The sequence below is a fragment of the Castanea sativa genome, chromosome 5 (genome assembly GCF_040712315.1).
Source record: "Castanea sativa cultivar Marrone di Chiusa Pesio chromosome 5, ASM4071231v1".
In the NCBI taxonomy this organism is placed as follows: Eukaryota; Viridiplantae; Streptophyta; class Magnoliopsida; order Fagales; family Fagaceae; genus Castanea; species Castanea sativa.
In genome coordinates, this window is record NC_134017.1 from 23,209,691 (window position 1) to 23,234,480 (window position 24,790).

General features: G+C 36.0%; 1 protein-coding gene and 1 non-coding gene across 2 annotated transcripts; one reads left to right on the forward strand and one right to left on the reverse strand.

Moving 5' to 3' along the window:
* The first annotated feature begins 12,095 nt into the window (after positions 1 to 12,095).
* TRNAD-GUC (transfer RNA aspartic acid (anticodon GUC)) lies at positions 12,096 to 12,167 on the forward strand. The gene has a single exon. It is a non-coding gene; the product is annotated as a tRNA-Asp (tRNA).
* Positions 12,168 to 13,109: 942 nt separating this feature from the next.
* LOC142636691 (putative 2-oxoglutarate-dependent dioxygenase AOP1) lies at positions 13,110 to 23,247 on the reverse strand. Its single transcript, XM_075810974.1, has 3 exons — positions 22,832 to 23,247; positions 19,609 to 19,930; positions 13,110 to 13,568 (listed from the first exon to the last, which is right to left on the reverse strand). The coding sequence occupies exons 1-3, from the start codon at positions 23,203 to 23,205 to the stop codon at positions 13,320 to 13,322; spliced, it is 945 nt and encodes a 314-aa protein (XP_075667089.1). The 5' UTR covers positions 23,206 to 23,247; the 3' UTR covers positions 13,110 to 13,319.
* Between the last annotated feature and the right edge of the window lie 1,543 nt (positions 23,248 to 24,790).

A 24,790-nucleotide genomic window follows, 5' to 3' on the forward strand; every position in this document is an offset into this window, starting at 1 on the left:
AAAAGAATAGAGGAAATTGACATCATTCAACCATTCTTGCCAATATGGTCAATATACAAAAAGACCAAGCGGCTATGTCATTCGTGTTAACCTTAATTTACTCACAACATGCATAAACTATTATAACATTATTAGATTATGATAACAATGGTATTTCCAAAATCAAATCTAATAGTACAACAGTAGAGTGAGAGTTAGTTTTTCCTTTTATTTTATTAAAAGAAAACTTTTTGTTATCATATTAGTTTTTGAAATCTTTGACTTCTCCATGTTTATATCTTAATTCTCAAACCAAATAGAGTATTAAATTGTTGTTTTTTTTTCCACAATAAATTCAATAGCTACAATTAATAGGGAATGAAAGATTTAAATTCTAGATGTCTCTGCTAGACATGAGAGGTGTTTATTGGAACTATAAAACTTTTGACCTAAATTATTACTTGTTAGTTGGAACAAGAAATAACATCTCATATTCGAACCCCACTCCCCCTCCCCCTAACAAAGAAAAATGAAAACCCAACTTATCACTATTACTTTATTTTAGTCTAGAAATATTCTGAAACAAGACAAATAAAGTTCAGCACAATTGAAGACTCAAAGAAATTAGAAAAGCATGTGTAAATAAGTGTTACTTATCTCGACCGATTGAGATGCACATCTTGACTGATCGAGATGTAGTATATTTCAGATCTAGCTTTTATCTCATCCGTTTGATCTAGGGTTTTGATGGAATTTAAGGATATATAAATACAAACCCTAGAGCACGCTTTTATAGATTCAAGAGGGGAGTGTTATGTACACAGATTTGGAGATTTTTCATACCCTTTTGGAGCTATAGCTGGAGACCTTATGTAAACAACATATCCAATCATAAAGCAAAGCTACTGCATTCAATCAACCACAGTTGCTGATCTAAATTTTTGAGTGAAGATCTCAAAGTCACAAACTTGAGAGTTTGTGTTGCTAATTCAAATCTTTGCGTGGAGATCTTAGAGTTACAAACAGGTGATTTGTGTGCAATAGTTTCACAGTAAAAGAGTCTGTGGATTTGGAACTATGTGTGGTCATGTGAGTAAGAACTACATGGAGTAGCAGTAGATTTAAGGTTAAATTTATTGCATAAACTTCCATTCTATTAGTGAAATATTGTCTTGAGAATTGTTTGAGTTAAATTCTCCCTAGATTTTTCACTTTGAAATCATAAATTCTTAATGATGATGAAGGAAACTTTGCTAGGGCTGGACCAATAAACTTTCAACTGGGTTTCCTCGGTGGGCTAAAGCCCAAGAAGCTTATATGGCCGGATCAAAATCTAAGAGATTGGGCGTAAATATGTTATCTCTTTGAAGTAGATTCTCAGATAGTTGTTGAAGTTGTTTTGAGTTTGAGAGTTTCGTGATAATTCATTAGTTATAACAAGGATTGAGGATTTGAATTCTGAAAGTTTCAGTTGAAAATACCAGAAAGTGTTAATTGAAATGTTGAACTATAAAAGAGTTAAGACCATGCAATTATTTGAGAAACTGGCAAGCCTTTCTTAGATATCAAAGCCCTCTTGGGCTTATAATTTGTTTTCTGATTGATTGTTTATATTTCTAAATCAGCTAATGCAACGGCAGAGATACATAAGCCAAGCTGCATGATTTTCTTATCTAGATCTCTTGTGAGTTTTCATCATGAAGAAGATGAAGAGTCACGACCCAACAGGCTAGAATAGAATGGTGCAAAATAGTGTCACTTCAAAGTTCAAATTGGCGATGGCAGCGATACAAGGTGACTTTAAAAAAGTTTAATATTTTGATTGACACTTTGATTTATATTTATAATGGAGATGTTCATACTTCATATAGATTTTCCCTCTCCAATTATCCAATTATGGAAAAAAAAAAAAACCCACTTGACATGGCCCAATTTGTCATTCATTGCCAATACCATGTTTTTGTTTCTAACATTAGTTGTACTTGCAAGAGATGTCCTAAAATGATTTGAAAAACCTAAATTATGGGATTTAACACACATTGGGGGAGCACTCTCTCTCTCTCTCTCTCACACACACACACACACACACACACACACATATATATATATATATAAAAGAAAAACAAATGAGAGAGTATGCCATATTTACACTCTTGTCTATTTTCTCTATTTCTAATTTGTCATGCATTTGGGGAGGAATATTCATAAATTAGCACATATATTATTATTATTATTATTATTATTATTATTATTGTTATTATTTTTGTTTTATTTTGTTTTTTTAGAACAGCACATCTAGTTTGTTGATATTGTCGTGTTTCATCTCTCATGCCATGCTACACTATAATTAATATATATATATATATATATATAAATAATGTAAGAATATTTCTTAATTAAGATTATATTGAGTATATACTTATATCTTTCTCAGGCATTTGGATAAAATCGAGGTTATTATTATTATTATTATTTAATTCGTGTTGTTTTTAGATCTAAATTAATTAGGATAATGAAAGGTCTATTATGTACGGACATTGCCAGCTAACAGGGACAAGGTAAAGTTCTATATTATAATGTATTGGCTAGTTGTAATCAATTATGACCAGCTTTCCTTTTGGTGGTTTGCGTTTGTTGTCTCATTTTAATGTGATGCTTATTTAGAAGGGAATATGCCAAATTCACGACCAGTGATGTGATTGCCCATTAGCCTCACACCCCAAATATCCATAAAAAAAAATAATAGATAAAAGGACAGAAAAACTTTAAAAAACAAAATTCGTTTCAAAGTACTTAAAATTTTTTATTTAGATTGAATTTATAATTTTCCGTCAATTTCTTTTACCTATAATTTGTAAATCCATTTAAATAGCGAAAAAACTCTAAATGCTATTTTTTAGCGCACCAAATAGTATAAAACTCTCTCCATCTAGTGTGACATTTGTGAAAAAATTTGCAAATTTTTTTTTTTGGTGAAAAGGAACGTAGATTTAAAATTAGGAATTACAAAGTCTAGGGTAGGTCACACCCCAAGCATCAACCAATAATTGGTACAAAACAAGGGGAGGGGGGATGAGCAAAATAAATAAAACTATCCAAAATGGAGCATCCTTCTTTAGCCAAAAGGTCCGTGCAATGGTTTCCTTTGTGGTAGGTGCGGTACACAAGCACTTCCTCAAAGGTTTAAATGAGCAACTTGCAATCAGAGATTAAGAAATTACACGGATGTTTAGACAAGGTGCTGGTATTTTGGGCAGTGATAATATCGGTGACCACTTTGGCATCTAGCTCTATGTGGAGTTTACTGATATTCAGATTTTTAGCTAGTGTGAGACCATCACGTAATCCCCATAGTTCAATGGTAAGGGAGTGGGTGAAGCCTATGTTTCTAGAGAATCCTCCAATCCAGTTGCCTCTATGATCTCTGATAAGGCCAACGACACCTACCATGCCTGGGTTGCTTCTTGCGGAGCCATCGGTATTGAGTTTGAAGAAACCGATGGGTGGTGGCTTCCATCCAACTGAGATTGTTTTGCAATGTTGTTTGAGAGCTCGGAATGGAAATGCAGTGAAGAGTTCAATGGATAAGGATTGGATTTTTTTGAAAATGTCATCAGGTGAGAAAGGTTTTCTCTCCATAACAAACTTATTCCTAGCGGTCCAGATTGCCCAAATGGAAAGGGGAAATATGATTTGCTACAGTATGTCCAAGAAAAGGCTTGTGGTGATGCTTTTGGAAGACATAGTTTTGATCCATGATGCTGTGGTGTTTGATGAGTAGAAAATTGGGGGGGGGGGGTGAGGGATGATTTTGGACCAAATGGGAGTGGTGGTAGTGCAATCACGAAGGATGTGCTGTGGAGTTTTAGGGGTAGTGTGGCATAAGGGGCAGGAGGAATCCATTATGATTCTTCTATTGTGGAGCAGGGATTTAGTTGGAAGAATATTGTGGCAAGAAAACCATATGAAGGTGCTAATTTTTGGGAGAGTAGGGATCTTCCAAATCCATTTCCATTTGATGTTAGGTGCTTCAGAAGTAAGATCACAAGCTAGGTGGTAAGCTAAACTTGTACTAAATTCTCCATTCGATGAAGGGAACCAGAAAGTGGAGTCAGTGTGTATGAGAGTGTTGGGCTTGGGAGTGGCATGGATTATGTCCTTGATGAGGGTGGGGAGATGAAAAGAAATTCTGTCAAGGTGCCAGTTACCCAATTGGTCCTAGAGCTCACAAACCTTCAGCAGCTCTTCGTTCCTGGTCAGAGGGCCATGTATCATGCTTCTCAACAAGCCTCTGCTCGACCAGTTATCTTCCTAGAATTTTGCCGAAGTGCCATTGCCCAATCTCCAACTCTTGCCAAGAGTGCAAATGTGGCCAGCCTAAAGCAGACCAGCCCATGCACTTGAAATATTTTTGGATGCCGAATGATTGGGTGGATACTTACATGCCAAAGTTTCGGCCCATATGCTCTTTAGTTTATTTCAAAGAGTCCAAGCTCTTTTGGCTATAAGGGCTAGGTTTCTTGCATAAGCTCTTTTGATTCCTAACCTACCTAGGAATTTTGGACTTGTAACTGTGCTCCAATTCTTGAGGTGGAGTTTCTTACAAGCTTTAGTGTCACCCTAAAAGAAGTTTCTATAGATTTTATCAATTTCCTTACAGATTTGTTGAGGTAAAAGGGTGCTTTGCATGATGTACATGGGGATGGCGGAAGTGAAGGAGTTGATTAGAGTGAGGCGGTCCGCAAGGGAGAGAGTTTTGGCCTTCCAAGAAGACATTTTGTCATGGATCTTGTCAATGATAAAATTAAAAGCTCTTTGGTCTCTCTTGTTTGTGAGAATGGGTACTCCAAGGTATTTTTCAAAATTTCTAGAGGAGGAGATTCCAAGCTCATTTTCCACATTCACCATATTGGAAGATGAGGTGTGTGGAGAGAAGAAAATCTTTAACTTGGCAAGATTTATTTTTTGACCAGAAAGCTTGCAAAAAGTGTCGAGAAATATTTTGATGGTAGAGCAATTTTTCTTGGTGGCTTTGGCAAACAAAATGAGGTTGTTGGCAATAAATAAGTGGGAGAAGGGGAGGCTATTTCTTGCTGTTTTGATTCCTTTCCAGTTACTCGAGGAGACTTCCTTGAGAATGAGCCATGCAAGATGTTCCATGCAAAGGATGAAAATGTAGGGGAAAAGGGGGTCACCTTGGCGGATGCCCTTAGTGGGAGTGAATTGGTTGAGGTGCTCCCCATTAAGAAATATGGAAAGATTGGAGGAGTTAATGCAATACATTATAAGCTCAGTCCAAGTAGGGGGAAAATTGAAGTGGTCAAGAGTATGCTTGATAAAATTCCATTCAAGCCTATCAAAAGCTTTTTTGAGGTCAATCTTAATTGCCATAGAGCCAATTTTGCTTTTGGAAGTTGTCATTGAGTGTATGATCTCTTGGGTAATGATGATATTGTCACTAGCTTTTCTTCCCGGTATAAAGCTAGCTTGGAAGGGATGAACAAGGTCACCAAGGTGGGGTTTCAGCCTGCTTACCAGAATTTTTGTTATGGTTTTGTACATAGTGTTGCAAAGTCCAATGGGGCGAAGTTGATGGAAATTTTTTGGTTTGGGGGTCTTGGGGATAAGGCAAAGAAGGGTGGAGTTTAAATCTGAGGGGATAATTCTAGTGGTGAAGACATTTTTGACAAAGGAGAAAATGGAGTTGCCTAGGGTGTGCCTGAAACGTTGGAAGAAAATGGGGTGGAAACCATTGGGACCCGGTGCCTTGTGAGGTTTGAAAGAGTTGATGGTAGCATGAATTTCTTGTGTGGTGATGTTTTGGAGAAGAGGGTCTTCCACATGGAGCAGAGGTGTAGAAATATTTGGGAAAGGGATGGTAGAGGGTGAGCATGTGGAGTCTGTTGTGTAGAGAGAGGTGAAATGTGAGGTGATGAGATTTTCAATATCCATAGAGGAGTAATTCTAGTTACCTGTGTCATCCTTAAGGCACCATATTTTGTTGTGATGCCTTCTACGAATGGTAGAAATGTGGAAGAAATTTATGTTGTGATCTCCTAACATATTCCACTCAGTTCTGGATTTGAGGGCCCAAAAATCTTCTTCAAGCTTCAAAATGAGGTGGAATTCAGCAGTGAGTTCTTTTTCAAGTTTGAGGAGGAAGTGAGAAGGGTTAGAGTAGATGGCTGTTTGTGTGCCCTTTAGTCTAGCAAGTACCCTGTTTTTTTTGTGAAAAATGTTTCCAAAACATTCCTTATTCCAAATCCTGACCCTAGTGGTGAAATTGTTGAGGGTTTGGATGATATCATCGGGGTGATTTTGTGAAGCTTCTTGGACAACTTCCTTGAAAGAGGGATCGTTGAACCACATTGTCTCTAGATGAAAGGCCAGGTTGTTAGGGTTTGGTGGTGGTCGGTCTGTGTTAATGAGTATGGGGTGATGGTCTGAAGAAGTTTTTGGGAGATGGGTAACAATGGTGTCCTCAAAAAGAAGCTACCATGAGGGGGAGTAGAGAGCACTATCGAGGTGTTTCATGACTAAGTTTGAGTCTCTTTTGCTCGATCAAGTGAAATGTGGTCCATTGTAGCCTAGATCAAGGAGGTTGCAATTATTTAGAAAGTCATTAAAGTGGGCTATGCAGTTGCGGTTGGGTGGAGTGCAATTGAGACTTTTATTATTGCTAGCAATGTCGTTGAAATCTCCTGCAACAAGCCAAGGTAGAGAGAGAGAGAGAGAGGATGCAAAGGAAGATAGGTTATCCCAGAGTTGTAATCGGGAGCTTAGATGGGGGTTAGCATAAATGGCTGTAAATATCTAATTAGATGAGGGATTAGAGGGGCATACCTGAACAAAAGCATGTATTGCTTGATCTGTAACAGAGAGTACGTCAAGATTGGTGTCCTGTGAATTCCAGAGAATCCAGATGCCACCACTAAAACCCGAGGCATCTGAGCAACAAACATTGTTGAAGCCAAGGGATGAGCTGACTTCCTCAGCTCTAGTGCCCAATATGCGGGTGTGAGAGACGGGGAAATTGTCTCTAAAAAAAGAGAGATTTTTGGAGTGTTTTTTAGGGCACTTCTCTTTTTGGGTAAACAGTGTGGAGTCACCACTTATTTTTTTATGTTCAAAAAATAAGAAAAACTAAATACAGATTTATATGACTGAATGTTTCATTCATTGATTGAATAAATAAAAATATAAGTTCGAAAATTTGAACTTTACATGGCTTTGGGTCCTAGTTACAATCTACCAAATATACATGGCTTTTTGTCATATTTACAATCTACCCAAAATAAAAATAAAAATAAAGCTAAGTCTACTTAACCAAAAATCTAAATCCGGAGGCTAGGTTACAGAATGGGAAGGTGTTAGGCACCGATTCTGCCTAGACAGAGTTTGATCTTCTAAACTCTTGTAACCAATGTATTATTTTATGCATGTTATGTATGATATGTTGAACATGTGAAATAAACTAATTACATAAAACCATTTATGAATGCATCCTCTTTTTCATTTAAAAAAATTCAGATTTGTTTTTATATTTAGAGGAAATTGATTTTGGCATAAAAAAATCAGATCTATTTTTGTTTGTTGAAAAGATTTTTGAAGAGAAAATTCAGATTTGTTTTTGCTTAATAAAAACAAAGTATTTTGATTAGTTTTAAAAAAAATTAGATCTATTTTTATATTTTAAAAAAATATGTGAAGAGGATCTCATTCACAAAATAATTTCATGCTTCATGAGTCAAACAAAACCAAGAACAATATATGATCTCCTTTTTTATTTCAAAAATCTGCATGCATTAAAAAGTCAAATCTGTATTTAAAGAAGATACCAAATCCATTTTCATTTTAAGAAAAACTCAGATCTACATCTAAGAAAGATGTAGATCCGTTTTGTTTTGAAGAAAATTTAGATCTACATCCAAGAAGATGTAAATTTGTTTTGTTTTGAAGAAAAAAAAAAGTTAATTGCATGCAAATCTTTAAAACTAAGAAACAGATTATGGTAACAATAAAAAAAAGATCATACTTTCACAATCTACATTAACAAGTCAGAATATGAATTTTTAAAAATAAGAGAGCATGCATCATCACGATTAAAGAAATATAAGAACAAAAGGGTTAGAGTACAACCTATTGCATGAGCACACTTTGTTCCTTCAAAGGATGTTTTAGGGTTCAAAGAAATTTGTTTAATTCCTTTTGAAACCTAAAAACCCTAATTTAGGTAGCAAACCTCAGAGAAGGGATCAGGAAATATGGGTGATTTGAGAGTAAAAAACGTATGCCTCTCAGAGTGTAGCAAAAAGGTGTTGAATTATGAGGTTCAGCCTCTATTTATAGAGGTCAGAAATTTCTAAAAAATAGGTATGGATGATTAGGGTTTGAATTTGGACGCATCCTTTTGCGAAAATGTCGAAAATGGTGTGCATTATCATCACCCGAAGGCCGTTGGGACAAAGCCCATCCAAGTGCAATTCGGCACTTTCAAAGTGCTGTTCGGCACTCCAAAAGTGCCGAATCTTGGATGCTGAATGCACTTTCGTGTTCGGGTGCCAATTGGACTTTCTTTCTAGGGTTTTTTGGCCGGTCCTTGTACCTAGATGCGTTTTCATCCTCCGCGTATGATTTTTTTTTAATTTCTTTTTTGGATAATTCAGGCTTTTTTAGAACAATTATCTTGTGGATAAATCCCATAAAATAGATTTTGATAAAGTTCAGATTATCCACAATTTTATTGTTATTTAATCATCCCTTTTATTCATATGCATGCATCTCTATCTTAAACACTAATTATCAACTAATCACAAAATTATTTAATTAATTTTGGTTGTTTGACAAATCAGAATTAATATAAGTTAATCGTGTGTGGTCGACTCTTCCTAGACACAATGCATATGGACTGTGCAAACTTGATCATGCGATATCTTCTGATCCGATGGTCCAATTTAGAAATCAGAAACACCGTTGCGGCCGTTAGAATCTCAAGATCATTATTATGATATGTAATGAATGACATGATGCATGTAATGCAAAGACAAATTGATGCAAGTAATGCAAAGACAAATTGATGCATGTAATGCAAAAACAGATGATGCATGTAATGCAAGAATCGAATGATGCATGTGATGCAAGAACAAATTGATGCATGTGATGCAAGAATGATTTTTGGGGAACATGGATGGTCATCCTCCTTGATTAAATCATGGGTGCAAAATCGAGTGTCTATAATGGGTTTCCATTATAACAGCAATTGCGGGTCTAAGACGCCTTGCCATATCTAGAAAATTTCTATGGAAAGAAGTGCTCCCAGCACCCCTGCAATTCCAGACCAGAATCTTCATCTCAGACGGATTGAAGGGATTGGTTTGATGGCCAAGGCCCGATCTAAGGTCCCTCGAAGTTTGGGTTAGGAGTTCTTGTGCAAATGGGTTCAGCAGGAAAAGAAAGGTGCGGGGGGTTGGGTGTTTGTGGTGATGGCAACGAATTGTCATTCTGAAGCAAGGTACCCATGGGAGGACCTGAATGAGGAAGGTGTTCTCCTCTGTTCCACAAAAAGGAAGGCTGATGAGGGAGTTCTCGAGGGAAAGAAGCGCTGTCAAACATCCTTGGGCCTCGATAACGCTCGGCACAGTCCCTGTCCTCAGGTGAGGATGAAGGGTCTCTGTCTGGAGAGCGGGGAGGAGAGTGGTGGTCGGGGAGACTATGGCGAGGTCTGGCGAGAGAGGAATGATGACACGGTCGAAGGGAGAGTTCGGAGGTGGCAAGGAAGATTGGCTTCGTAATGTCCTCATGACTTCCTTTTTGATGTGTGCCCAAAACATGTTGGGGCATGTTTGTATCCATCGAGAAGGTTGGTTCGAATGGGTTGAAGGCGATTTCTGCTGAGGAGTGCCCAATGGTCTCTAGTTAGAGGGTCGAAGAAATCGATCAGGGGCATCTCCATGAGGTTGGGATTATGTGACATGTTTTGTGGTGCTTTCTTGTAGAGGCAAGATTGAAGGGTTCATGGCGAGGCTAGCTTAGCCGTCCATGGTGTTGTTGCTTAAGGGACAGGCAGATGGAATTTTCGAGGGCATGTTGGACTGCTTAACGGGTTTTGGGGCTGGGCTATCCTTAGGGAATGGCTTATCGGTAAGCATAGGGTGAAGAGCATGAGTACCGGTTGAGGAAAGGACAGTGATCTCGGTAGAATGGGAGGCGGAGATAAGAGCAAGACTTGGGAAAGAATTTGAATTAAAGTTTGAAGTCTCGATCTGAGGGGAGGCAGAGATAGTATTGACTATTGTGTTAATGGGAATCCAATGGGTAGTAGAGGCTTTAACAATTGCTTTTTTAGAAGCTTGGCCTGATGTGATAGCATATGGGTGTGATACGTTAGCATCAGAGCTTTTAAGGATAGGGGTAAGCGCCTTGTCTGAGTGCATAGGGCTAGGGATGATGGGCTAGGCAATAGGGGGGTTAAGGGTCGAAGCTCAATGCATGGGAAGGGGCTTGGATTTAGGCTCACGTGATTGGGCATTATCACCCAATGACTTGAAGTTTGAATGGCCGGGATTGTGTTCATGGCGCTGTAATGTTGCCCTTGGGTGGTTTTTGGCGCTGAAATTTTTTTGTTTAGGAGGTTTTTTACATTGGAAAAGCATCCATTCATCGAAATTGTGGGGGGGGGGGAATTTGGTGGTGGTTGTGAAGGTGGTTCAGAGTTGTTGGACGTGGGCGTGGGGCGAATGATAGATGGACAAAGGGAAGCTTTATGTCCAACTTTGCCACATTCAAAGCATATGGCTGAGATACCCTCATACTGGACGGGCTGAAGTAGAGAACCTATCCTTACCTTGGAGATAAGAGGTGAGTCCAGGTTGATTTGAATGTAAAGGCGAGCGTATCTTCCTCGACTGTTGTCAATGGTACGAGAGTCTATTTTTAAAAGCATACCGAGCTAGTTACCGATTCTGTGAAGGATGGACTCATCGTATAGTTCAATGGGAAGCTTTGGGAGACGAGCCCAGATTGATGTGGTGGTGAGCATTGCTGCAGAAGGTTTGAACCACGGTGACCATCTCCGAATGGACAAGAATTGCTGTCCGATGAACCAGGGGCCGTTGCTAATGACTTTCCAATAATCTTCTTTAAGCTTAAAACGGATAAGGAAGTAATCCAGGCCAAGGTCAATGATGTGAATATCCCTAGCCAGTTTCCAGATAGCTCTGATTTTGTAGTCGAAGTATTTAAACCCAAGGGGTTTACTAAATGCTTTGACGATGAGTGTAGAATGCCATGGTGATCTGGTCCAAAGTTTTTCTTCTCTGGAGAGTAGGATTGTTGGGTAGGGGTCATCGTTGTCCAGTTCGATGTCTGAGTGCATGTCTTCATCGTCGAAGGGAAGGGTTTGAGCTGAGAGGTCTTCCCAATCTAAGGAGGGATGTAATACTGAGTCTTTGTAAGATAGGATGGGCCTTTGGGGTGAGAAGGGCTTGGAAGCAGCCTTCTGTTTCTTGGTATTGCGGACGAGGTGGTCGGTTTCTTCAGTGGAGAGAGCTAATTCTTCAGCAGACATACCTTCTTGGTGGTGCATAATTGCTACAATAATATGCTACTAGTAGCAAAACACAATAGAGCTAAAAATTAAAACAGAACATCATTTTTTACATTAATCGGTCATCTCGCTTCTAAATAAAATAATCATTTTCTCTCCTCTCAATAATAAATAAATAATAAAAAAAGAATATTTAAATAAGTGGGTAAAATAATAAGGTATAGGATGTATGGTATATTATTAAATGGTGTCGTAAAATAGATAAAATGACTCTCTAGTGTGCTAAAGTAACATTTTTTTTTTCATAAAAAAAAGTAACATTTTTTTAGCACACTCAATACTATCACTAAGCCATTTGATTTTTTCTTTTTTATATAAATTTTTATTTTGTTGGATGTTCGTAGCTAATCTTTTAGTTTTTATTGAATAATCATTGAAATTGTTCTTCAAAAAAAAAAAAAAAGACCAGTGACATTGAAAACCAAGATTCAAGAAGTAGACACGTAAGATATTACTGTCGTGGGAATCGTTGAACTTACAAAGCTTATAAACTGCAAAGAGTTGTCAACAAGTCGTTGTAGTATAGTGGTGAGTATTCCCGCCTGTCACGCGGGTGACCCGGGTTCGATCCCCGGCAACGGCGTTATTTATTTTTATTTATTTTATCTTGACTTCGAATTCGCCCATCAAAAATTGGAATACGATTTGTAATCCAACAAGTATGGGGGCTATGATTAACAAATATTGCTGAGCCATGCTGGTTTTGACATTACAACAGCAGCAAATTATAATTAAGCTCTAAATTGATCAAGTTGAGTCCTTGAAAGCCTATGCCGGTTTTGAAGAGCCAGGTGACCCCTTGTGGGGAGGACCTACAGTTCTGTTGCTTACAGTCAATATGACCAAGCTGATCAGTTAGACTTTTATCATTTTTGTAGGTGATGTACGTAGCCTTTGCTATCCTTGCTAATCCTATTACTATACCTTGGCTGATGCATAGAAAAAGTTGAGCATTCCAGTGTTTCCATAATTCTTTCTATGCATGACTGACTAGAAATTGTTAGGTCTATATGTATTAGCGTTGACAAATCATGTTAAATTATGAGCCTTCTTGTGTTTTAGAGTTGTAATTCAAGATAAAGACAAAGACCCAAAATTAGCTCAAGAAAGAGAAGTTTCTGTTAGCTCGATATCAATCTTGATAGCAACCTCAATTTGTCAAGCTACTTCAATCAAGGATTGCACGACCAAATTTGGATAGACCCATTAAGTCATCAATTTTAGCCCTAATTCTCTTAATTTTACCATATCGAATTTATCAGTAAATTTAAAGATCAATTGGTGAAATTTCTTGGTCTAGCCCTATCAAATTTGACAAAATCTTTCACTCACTCAAATTCAAGGTACCTGAGATTAATAGGCTGTCTATAATCTTTATTAATGAGCCCCAACTTATTATTTTTTTCTTTCGTTTTACACTATATTTAAGCTATGTCTCCTATTTTGACCAAATTACAAAATAAGAAATTCTGCTGGGAGCAAAAAATACAAAATAAGACTTCTGTTCAATGATAACAAACCCAAGCCTTGCTTAAATATATATCCTTTTATTCTGACCATTAAAAGTTAAAAAGAAAAACTTTATTTATTATAAAATTCACTAAGATAAAGCTGTAGTACTCATTACCACACTCATACACAAAGCGATTTTTTAAAAAAAAATTAAAAGGCAAAAGGTTCAGATTTTAAACAATAAAAGTTGCTACTAGTGCACACTACACACAAGGCATATTTCTCATATTCCACAATAATTCCTCAAAGCGGACTTGGCTTTCTGACCAGCCTCAGAGTAGTAGTAGCCGAGGAACTGAACATGATCAAAGGGCTTAAAGAGCAAAGGGTGTTCCTCATCAACTAGCTCTTTCGGGGCTTCAATGATGTAACCTGCTTTGGGGATTGAGAACAATCCAGTTGAGTACCTTGCCTCATCTCCAGTCATCATCACTCGATGATTTGGAGAGTGCAACCTACCGTTTGTCCATGCCTGCAAAATCAGCCACAATTTATTTATTTACACAATTAATTGTTTTGGTAATTGTTTCGTTCTTTTTGACAATTTGATTATTGGAGTGAAGAAATTTGAATATTGAATATTTTCGTTAAAAATAATTAGTTGATGTCAATTTAGTTATAAGGCTTTTGGCTCTCAATGATTTTAATTTCTTTCTTGGTTGCATGCATTTTATGAAAGAAAAAGAGTATAAGAAAAAGGCAAGGTTCATAACATTTCAACTTCACTTATTCCAAAAAAAAAAAATTCAATTTCAACTTTGAATTCAAAAATAGATTTTGAAAAAAAAAAAAGATGAAACAAAACTTTGAATTAAAAATAGATTTATTAAATCAAATTTGGTGAAAGTACCATATATTTAGATACAAAAGTAGAATATTCTATTCTATACTCCAGCACTTATGATATGTCATATTATCATATGTCTAGGCTTATTATTATTATTATTATTATTATATATATATATATATATATATATATATATATATATATATATATAAAACCGAAGCTTTGAAGCTCCCATAATTTTCTACATCAGCACCGTATTTAAAAAATAAAAAATAAAATTAAAAACTCTATTCACTCAAAACCGGATACTTATGTTAAAAAAAAAAAATGAAAACAAAACAAAACCTAGCTTAACCCGACTCCTCTCTTTCAAACCTAACGCATTCAAATTTCAGATGCTCTCTCTTCCCTTCTTATTCTGGTTTTTCTTCTCCAGCCGTTCCCTTTATTATTTCGATTTTAATACCCTGCCACCCCTGCCTATATGATTTATTCTCTTAACTATTCCACAATCAGGAAAAAAGAAAAGGCTCCAGCACTTATGATATGTCATATTATCGTATGTCTAGGCTTATTATTATTATTATTATTATTATTATTATTATTATTATTATTATATAAAACTGAAGCCTCTAAAGCTTTCATAATTTTTCACATCAGCACAATATTTAAATAAAATTATCATTTTAAATAAAATTATTTTTGTTTAGTCCAAACTTAACAAGAAGTGAAACTCTATATCTCTAACAAGTCAAACTTAAACTTAAACTCAAACTCGATCATTCTTATCATTTTCTTTAAATATAATTATTTTTGTTCAATCCAAATTTAACAAGGAGTGAAACTCTATCTCTTTAACAAGTCCAACTTAAACTCAAATTCAAACATTGATAATTTATCTCCAAATTTGGAGAGCTAAAATCAATCAATAAAAAAACCAAATTACTACACGTAAAAAAAAAAAAAAAAAGAAGCAACGTGATATATGATTGAGTTAGCATGATTTGTTTTTCACACCTTCACAAATTAAGTTTGAATCCAAGAGAAATTGAGTTGAACTAAAACTCTACTACTAAGTCTACCCTACTCTACTATTTAAGAATGCTAAAATCAATCAATAAAAACCCAAAATTAACAAAGAATTCAATTGCGTTTCATGTCTTTTATTAATATGATATATATAAATCTGGAATTTTTTATGCAAAAAAATTAATTAATCAGTAGGTAAAGTACGTACAAGTAATGGGCATCAATAAACGTGAGTAACATAAACTGAGATGTAACAAAAATAGTTCCAATCTAATAGGAACTCAACCACTTTCGATGGAATCATAAAAAGCTTCCAATTCTAATAATTTATACCAAACTCTAAAAATCCAAAACCCTACTATAAATTCTCTTTCGTTCTTCTAAAAACCAATCTAATTTTTTTTTTTTTCCAGTTACAAAACAAAGACTATGGAGTCTAAGAAAGCCATCTTCTTCACTTTTTCCTTAGTTTCTCTGCCAATTATTCATATCACAACAACTCCAAATATTACTGCCATCTTTGCCTTTGGTGACTCAACCATTGACACGGGCAACAACAACCACATAACAATGATCTTCCACAGTGACTACCAGCCCTATGGCCAAGACTTGCCAGGCCATGTTTCGTTAGGAAGGTTTTCTAATGGAAAATTAGCAATAGATTATATAGTTGCCTTGGGCCTCAAGGAAAGATTTGGTTTTTTCAGCGAGAATAGCTCCCTAGCTTATTTTTATTTTTATTTTTTATTTTTTTGCGTATCTATTTTTCAATTAACTAGAAAATCATTGAATTGATCTTCTTAGAAGATTACAAATGATTCCTTAATTGCATTGTTAATTAATGAAGCCATATGATACTGTTGACTTAATTTACAATCATGTGATATCTCAATTTCTTTTTAATAAATTACACTTTAAATCATTAAATTTATATTTTTTATTTTTAAGCAAAATAAATACTTTTAATTTTTATCTAACTATCCTGTGCATTTAACGACTAGTTGTTGTTGTTGTTATTATTATTATTATTATTATTATTATTATTATTGTGGGGTCTTGGGCTTCGGCCGAGAGCGTGGGGCTTTGGCCGAGATCGTGAGTCGTTCAAGTCCAAGGAGGAATATCTCCTCGGATAAGCTAAACGCAGATCGGGTATAGATCCTAATGATTAAAGTGACATTCTAGGAAGTTCTAATGATAGGGACGAGCATCATGAACATACAAGAGGGATAAGGACTCAAAAATTTCTAAGGGAAAGCTGCTACACTGCATTGAATGTCTTGCAGCTAACTTTCGGACCACATTTATGTGGAAAAGACCCCCTGAAAAGGTGCCACCTCGGCAACCACAACTCACAGAAGGCCAGAAAGGGTGTCTGGTGGGACAAGTACTTAAATGGTGGCTCAAAAGATCAATAAGTGTAGGATTAAGATCATTCAAAAGGAACTATATAATGGAAGAGGCCCTTCATGAAAAGGGGATGGAAAAAGGGGAAGAGAAAGCATTGTAGCAATCTCAAACAATCCTGTAACCATTGTCATCCAATATATACTCGGACTGTGCCGAGGACAAACTTTCTCACACAAACTGAGTTCAATTCTTGTTGGCTCATCATCCAAAACCATATTAACTATTATCCATGCACTAAAACCTAGCTCTTTGACCCATTCTCTACAAATTTATTGTACTAGGTTTACTGGGTCAAGATCCTTTACATTTTGGGCTTGGGCTGAAAATCGTGTCCCTACAATTGGCGCCGTCTGTGGGAAGAGCTTGTGTGATAGTGAGTGCAACGGTTAAATATGGTAGGGATCAGGCCCCCATCAGCAAAGAGTCCCTGGGGAAAGCCATTATGGTGGCCAGTTTACTATGTGAGCAAGTCACTACATGAGGCACACACAGTTGTTGTCCTAACTTAGCTTCCGCTCTGGTCTATACTACGAAGTGCGGATTATACGGGGAGGGGTGTTGAATGGGGCACAGTTCTAGTAGCTTTTGACATCAAGTACATGCCTCGCACCTCTGTCAAGGGCCAAGTCCTAGCGAATCTAGTGGCCGAGTTCGCTGAACCTCCATTAGAGGAAGTGGCAGCAACACATGAGCAATTCAAAGGGGCTCTGCGGCAGGGCTAGTTCTTGAAGGTATATATTGATATCTTCTAATCTATTGAAGTGGTTAAACAGAACCTTAGCTATGCCGGGTCCTCAGACCGCCTGCTTTGGGCAAATTAACACACACTAGCATCTATTGAAGTGGTTAAACAGAACCTTCGCTATGCAGGGTCCTCAGACCTCCTACTTTGGGGAAATTAACATACACTAGCATCTATTGAAGTGGTTAAATAGAACCTTAGTTATGCCAGGTCCTCAGACCTCCTGCTTTATGGGAAATTAACACACAGACCTCCTGCTTTGGGGAAATTAGCACACACTGGCATCTTTGGAAGTGATTAAACAGAACCTTAGCTATGTCGGGTCCTCAGACCTCCTGTTTTGGGGAAATTAACACACACTGGCATCTTTGGAAGTGGTTAAACAGAACCTTAGCTATGCTGGGTCCTCAGACCTCCTACTTTGGGGAAATTAATACACACTGGCATCTTTGGAAGTGGTTAAACAGAACCTTAGCTATGCCGGGTCCTTAGACATCTTGCTTTGGGGAAATTAACACACACACTGACAACTTTGGAAGTGTTTAAACTATAACTCGATCATGCCTCAGTTCTCAGACCAGATGATATGGGAAAGTTAACACTCCATGACATCTCTCTTCAAGTGTTTAAACTATAACTCGATCATTCCTCGATTCTCGGACCAGATGATATGGGAAAGTTAACACTCCATGACATCTCTCTTCAAGTGTTTAAACTATAACTCGATCATGCCTCAGTTCTCGGACCAGATGATGTGGAAAAGTTAACACTCCATAACAATTCTCAAAGTGTTTAAACTATAACTCAATCATGCCTCGGTCCTCGGACCAGATGATATGGGAAAGTTAACACTCTATAACAACTCTCAAAGTGTTTAAACTATAACTCAATCATGCCTCGGTCCTCAGACCAGATGATGTGAAAAAGTTAACACTCCATGACATCTCTCTTCAAGTGTTTAAACTATAACTCGATCATGCCTTGGTCCTCAGACCAGATAATGTGGGAAAGTTGAGACTCCATGACAACTTTCAAAGCGTTCAAATGGAACCTTAATTATGCATAGCTTCTCAGACCACATACTTTGGGGAATTAACATTCCATGATATCTATTAGTTTCTCACTAAGTGTCAAGACAGGCCTAAGATTATACCCAAATCCTCAGATTGATAGCTCTGGAAGGAGCAATTTACAGTACAAATATGGGGTGTGTGAAATGACACTCCCCCGAGTGTAAATCAAAGGATCAAAGCAGAATTAAGTCTTAAGAATTCAAAACCCAACTTTTTTCCTCGGATGAGAGGAAAAAACCAAAGTTTTGAGGGGCTATTGTGGGGTCTTGGGCTTCGGTAGAGAGCGTGGGGTTTTGGCCGAAATCGTGAATAGTTCGAGTCCGAGGAGGAATATCTCCTCGAATAAGCTAAACGCAGATCGGGTATAGATCCTAATGATCAAAGTGACCTTCTAGGAAGTTCTAATGATAGGGACGAGCATCATGAACATACAAGAGGGGTAAGGACTTAAAAATATCTAAGGGAAAGCTGCTACACTGCATTGAATGTCCTGTAGCTAACTTTCTGACTGCATTTATGTGGAAAAGACCCCCTGAAAAGGTGCCACCTCGGCAACCACAACTCATAGAAGGCCAGAAAGGGTGTTTGGTGGGACAAGTACTCAAGTGGTGGCTCAAAAGATCAACGAGTGTAGGATTAAGATCATCTAAAATGAGCTATATAATGGAAGAGGCCTTTCATGAAAAAGGGGATGGAAAAAGGGGAAGAGAAAGCACTGTAGTAATCTTAAACAACTCCTGTAACCATTGTCATCCAATATATACTAGAACAGAGCTCCTCGAACTGTGCCAAGGACAAGCTTTCTCGTATAAATCGGGTTTAATTCTTGTTGGCTCATCATCCACAATTATATTAACTGTTATCCATGCACTAAAACCTAACTCTTTGACCCACTCTCTACAAATTTATCGTACTGGGTTCATTGGTTCAAGATCCCTTACATTTTGGGCTTGGTCTGAAAATCGTGTCTCTACAATTATTATTATTATCACGAGGATTTAGAAAGTTAGTAATGCCTTCAGAAAATGTCAAAAATACCCTTAAGCTAATTAGATAATCTTTATTCTTAAAAATTAAAAAATAGAGTTAAAATTATAATTCAGCTAAAATTTAAAAATAACTACTACAGAAACTTTTTTCTTAAAAATTAGTACACTCTCTGTTTAAATATATCTCACCACCGCACACCTTTGATGCGATGGTCACTTCACAAGTATAAGTGTTTGTTATTATTATTTATTTATTTTTATTTTTATTTTTATATCGTGGTAGTTGGTCCTATATGCATACCCCCAGGAGGCTCAGACTTGCTATTTCCCAAAAAGCTAGGAAAGGTAATTTATTTATGCATGAACAATATGGCATACAAAAAAAAATATTGGACTATAAATACATTATTCATAATATAACATTTTCATAGGACTTTAATTTTCTATATATTCTACTAATAATGAAGAAATAGCAACTTTACCAGTAGAGAATCACCGATCATGACAGTGAAAGAGTCTGGAGAGGGTTTGACGTTGATCCATTCACCATCTTTGGTCTCTACCTCCAACCCCTCAACTTGATTTTGATACAATATGGTCACTATGTTTTTATCTGTGTGTGCGGTCAGTCCAAGCTTAGTCTCACTGGTTTGAGGCCCTTTATATTTCATGACCCGAAGAAGGTAATTGGTTGACCCCATGTGTTCCTCTAAGTATTTCTCAAGGTCCAAGCTCTCCAAAATCATCCTCCTGACTACTTGATCTAATTCTGATAGTCCCTCAGAGAATGATTGTATGGTATTGCTGCCCAAAAAGGAAAAAAAGAAAAAAAGACAGATAAATGAAATAGTTTATTTATTTATTTATTCTATTTGATAAACAAACACACACACACAAGGGAAGGGGGAAGAGATAGTTATTTAGTCATAGATGCACGTTTCAAGTGTTGGTTTGATTACTTACTTATTAATTTTCAAAAATGGATTATAGTTGTATCTAAATAAACTAAACTAAACAAACACGAACTAATATTCTCTAGCATTTAATATTGTATGAAGAAACTAAGGCTGCGTTTGGTTCGACAGAAAATAACTTTTAGAAAATGTTTTACGCGTTTGCGGGTGTTTGGCAACACTTGAAATTTTGGTCAAACGGAAAATCAGTATCATTGACTGAAAATAATCCCTCCCCACCCGTAAAATATTTTCCATGTCTATTTTACCTTCAATTCGTTTTAGTCCCTCATTTCCCCTCTCACGCACTTTCGGCTTCTCGCATTCTCCCTCACTCCAGTCGAGCTCCACTCTCTGCCTCAAGCCAGTCCGAGCTCAACCGTCTCCCTCACGCTAGTCCCAGCTTCACCCACCGTCCGACGAGCGTCGCCACTCTCCCACGGTGAGTTTCCTCCACTGTTTCTCTTCCTTTCACAGTCCGACCAAGCCTCTACAACAGCCGATCCACACACCTCCGATCCCCACACCTACGACCCACACACCTCCGGCCCACTCGACAAAACCTCACCCACACACCTCCGACCCACTCTACACAACCCGATCCACCCACCTCCGACCCACACACCTCCGACCCACTCTACAAAACCTCACTCACACACCTCCGACCCACTCTACACAGCCCGATCCACCCACCTCCGACCCACTCTACAGGTTCATCTAGGCAATGCAGGTTTTTATTTGTAAATGCATTTCATATTTTTCGTAAAATGTGTGAACAAACCAAACATGGGAAAATGAATACAGTAAAACGAATTTCAGAAAATGCCAAACAGTGGAATTTGTTTTTTGCCTTATTTTCCATGGTGCAACCAAACAGCTTGAGTACATTTTCTTTACAAGAAAATATTTTCCCTTGAAATGATTTTCCGTTCGGAATTGATTTACCGTCGAACCAAACGCAGCCTAATGGAAAATATGGTTATATATATACACACACACACACATTTAAGGGGCTTCTTCTGTTTGGACCGGATTTTTTTTTGTTCCAAAATACCCTCAAATTCAACTGCCTACTAAGTGAAAATAATTGAGGACAAAGTAGTAAAATAAGTCTATTAACTCCCCTAAAAAAATGCCTGATAAAATGGTTGCACTCTACCATCAGTTTTCAAATTAAAATCAAAACATTCTGTTAGCTTCTTCAAATTAATTCCTATTAAAAAAAAAAAGCTTCTTCAAATTAAGTTTGTACTACGACTTTCAACCTAATCTATACCATTTGTATCATCTTCTCTCAATTGAAAATTCAAGAAAAAAATACATACTTATTTCCCACGGCAACTGAAGAGTACAAACAGGTTTTGCCCAAATCTCAACTTCCCCAAAATTCTCATGCATACTTTCTTTACTTTAATCTACAATCTAAACCAATGCAATTTTTTTATTTTGATCAAGAATTAGTAATTGTTGTCAAATGTAACCAACAATGTTGAGCCACCCAAAACATTGTTTTTTTTTTACCCCGTGACCCACCCCTAAGATACATGTGTAATTCTAAGCTCCATCCTTTGGCCCACTGATAAGAACTGTCAATATAGAAGCTAGGTTACTTTGAAATTTCAGAGAAGTACGAGTAAAAGCGGTTTACAGAGTTGTCTCTTTCTCTATGACTATGGTAGTTTTCTTTTTGTAAGAGGAATTAATTCTGATATGTAAATTTTCAAAATAGAGTTGTGATGTTATAGCTTTTGCGAAGTGAAATGCTTATACATCTATTTTGTATGATTAAACCTTTTTTTTTATTATATTGGAAGGTGCCTTTTTTAGATCTCACTAAACATGATTCATTAACCTTATCATAACCACAAAGAATGCATGGGGAGAGACAAAAAAATTTGGGATACAAATGCCACCATCCAAATTCTACAAAGATTGTACTTGCTACTTATTGTTCCTTAGATGATCCAATTCATTTTCTCTATCAAATTTTTCTTTTATTTTATTTATGAGGAATCTCTCTCATATTCATGTATGCATGTATTGCATAAATATATAGGTAAGAAAAAAGGAAAGTGAACTTATAGTTGTATGTGTTTTTGGGTTGATTGGTAAGGAAGTGTGGGAAATAGGGTATTCAATATTTAGTTTGTCATATTAATTTGTACTTAGGTTAGCCACAACTTTGCGCTCAGTTAGTATTGAAATGAATTAGAGAAAATCAATGGAAAAAAAAAACGTTGAGAAACTTTGTAAAATAAGATACTTATAAGTATTGACATAAACATAATCTTATCACGCCCCTAAAAATTTTTGTGATTGAAAAATATAGTAGCTCCAAATTATAATTTATGAAAATTATCAACTTTTAAAAGAAAAGAAAAATAGAAGAGCCTCTCGTGCATGTATTTAGAGGCTATAAATAATTTTTTCATTACACCCCTAGATTTTATTTTTGTAATTGGAAAATATATTAATCCTAGATTATAATTTGTGTAAATTATTAATTTTTATCCAAAAAAATAGAAGAGCCTCTGAGTACGTGTGTAAACACGTGCTCAAAGGCTAGTATATATATAAGTCTGTTAAGGATTAATAGTCGGCTTCATAATTTTGGGATAAAGAGTGGTTGTGATTTTATTATTGTTATTTTGTTATAATAAATAAATTAAGGATATAATTGATTATATTCCTTGGTAGCTAAAATACAATGTTTCCACAATTTTATTTATCACGAGAGGAAAGGAAGTTATACCTAAAACTTGGGTTTCCTTCAGGCCAGAAGATATTTGACAAGCTCTCAACTTTCTCCGAGATGTTTGCATCATCAATGCCCATGCTCTCATAAAGTGGCACCATAGGGTATTGCCCAACATAGCCATGATAGGGTTTTTTAGAAATGTTACGCAGCTTTGTTTGTAAAGGGAGGTCAAACAGCTCTTCCGTCCCCCCCAAAAGAGCCTTTCGAAGGTCTAGGGGGACTTTACTGAACAAAGCCTCGAAGCAACCATACTCTTGGAGTGCTTCCAGGACTTGGGTTCTCACCAAGTCCCACTCGGGAGTGTGTAGTTTTTTATCAAGGTTGGAGAAATCTATGACAGGAAGTTTCAGAGTGGATTCGGACCCCATTTTCTTCTACTCTTTGGTGGATATAGAAGATGCTACTATCAGTTGTAGTTTGCTTTAGCTTTTAGGTGCATTTTGGCCTATTTATACAGTTTGATGGATGACAGTAAATTGTAAAATAAGACAAGAGGTGAGGGAAGAAAAAATGCTTTGCAGTTTGCATTTGGGGTCAAACTTATTACGTAGAGGTTGGTGGGTGGGTTTAGAATCCTCATGAATGAGTGGACCACAACTTACCACTTATTACAAAAAAAAAAAATTTAATAGAAAGAAAAATGATTTATTTATTTATATAAAAGGAAGTGGTGTCTCAATTTGTGGAAAACTTTGATTTTTCGTGTTTTTCAATATTTTGGTAGTAATTGAATAAATGAGTTAAAGGAAAATAATTTTCGGTTAACAGAAAAAATTTGACTTATTTTTAAAGATTATTTTTCTGCTAATTTTTATTTTTGAAAAATAATTCTATCTCACAACAAGTTAAATAAAGAAAGTTAGGATATTATTTTTCAATTCATTTTAAGTTGCTACAAAACATAGTAAAATTAGATAGTTTTATGGAAAATACACTTAGAAAGTGACTCATTTCTAGAAAATATTTCTGCTAAAACATACTGAGTGTTAAGAGTCCAGACCATTTCACTTGCAAACTATGAAATATTAGAAAAATCCCATGTATCAATAATGTACTGAATTGAATAAGAGATCTGAGGCTCAATTTCCGCCTACACCAAAAACTGATTAGTATCTTGATTTGATGATAAAGAGTTATCTTCAAGAGCGGACGCCATAGGATGAAACTCTCTCTCAAAAAAATTAATTAATAATTGCAATTTAAAAAAAAAATAGAAAATGGTTTAATTTCCATATAGTTTTCTAATATATAGATATCTAGATTAAAACATTATTATAATCCTAAAGAAAAGAAATCAAGATTATATATATATATATATATATATATATATATATATTCATTTAATACCCATGAAATATACATTTGAATACGTATATACAGTAAAAAAAAAAAATCAACAGAACCTAAAAGTTAAAATTGGTTAAAGTTCTGGTTTTGAAATTGACTAGGTAGTAATAAGAGTAGTTACACTTTATTAGGAAACTGTAGAAACTGTTCATAGTATATTTTTTTTTTTTGGTTGAGAAATTGTTCATAGCTAAGTGTAAAGAATGATTGAAAATTTTATTTTTGTTATAAAAGTAAAACACCAAGCATTAAGCAATAGTAATCTCAATTAAAAAAATAAAGATTAAATTTCCATGAACCCAAAAATGATATAAAGATAAATAGCTAATTAGTAAAGTTTGAATAAATTTAAGGTTTTAGTTGTTGTGTAATTTTTTTTTAGAAGAGTTGTTTTGTAATTGTATGGTTTTGAAACTCAGACCGTGCAAAGAACCATAACAAGAAAAAGTTCAAGGTTTTTTAGGTCACACTGGGGTTAAATCGAGATTGAATTGTAATAATGTGTAATTAATTTAATAATTATTTAAAATATAAATAAATATATTAAATTAGTAAAAATAGAAAAATTGACTAAAAAATATATCCAAACTCAATTACATAACTTTG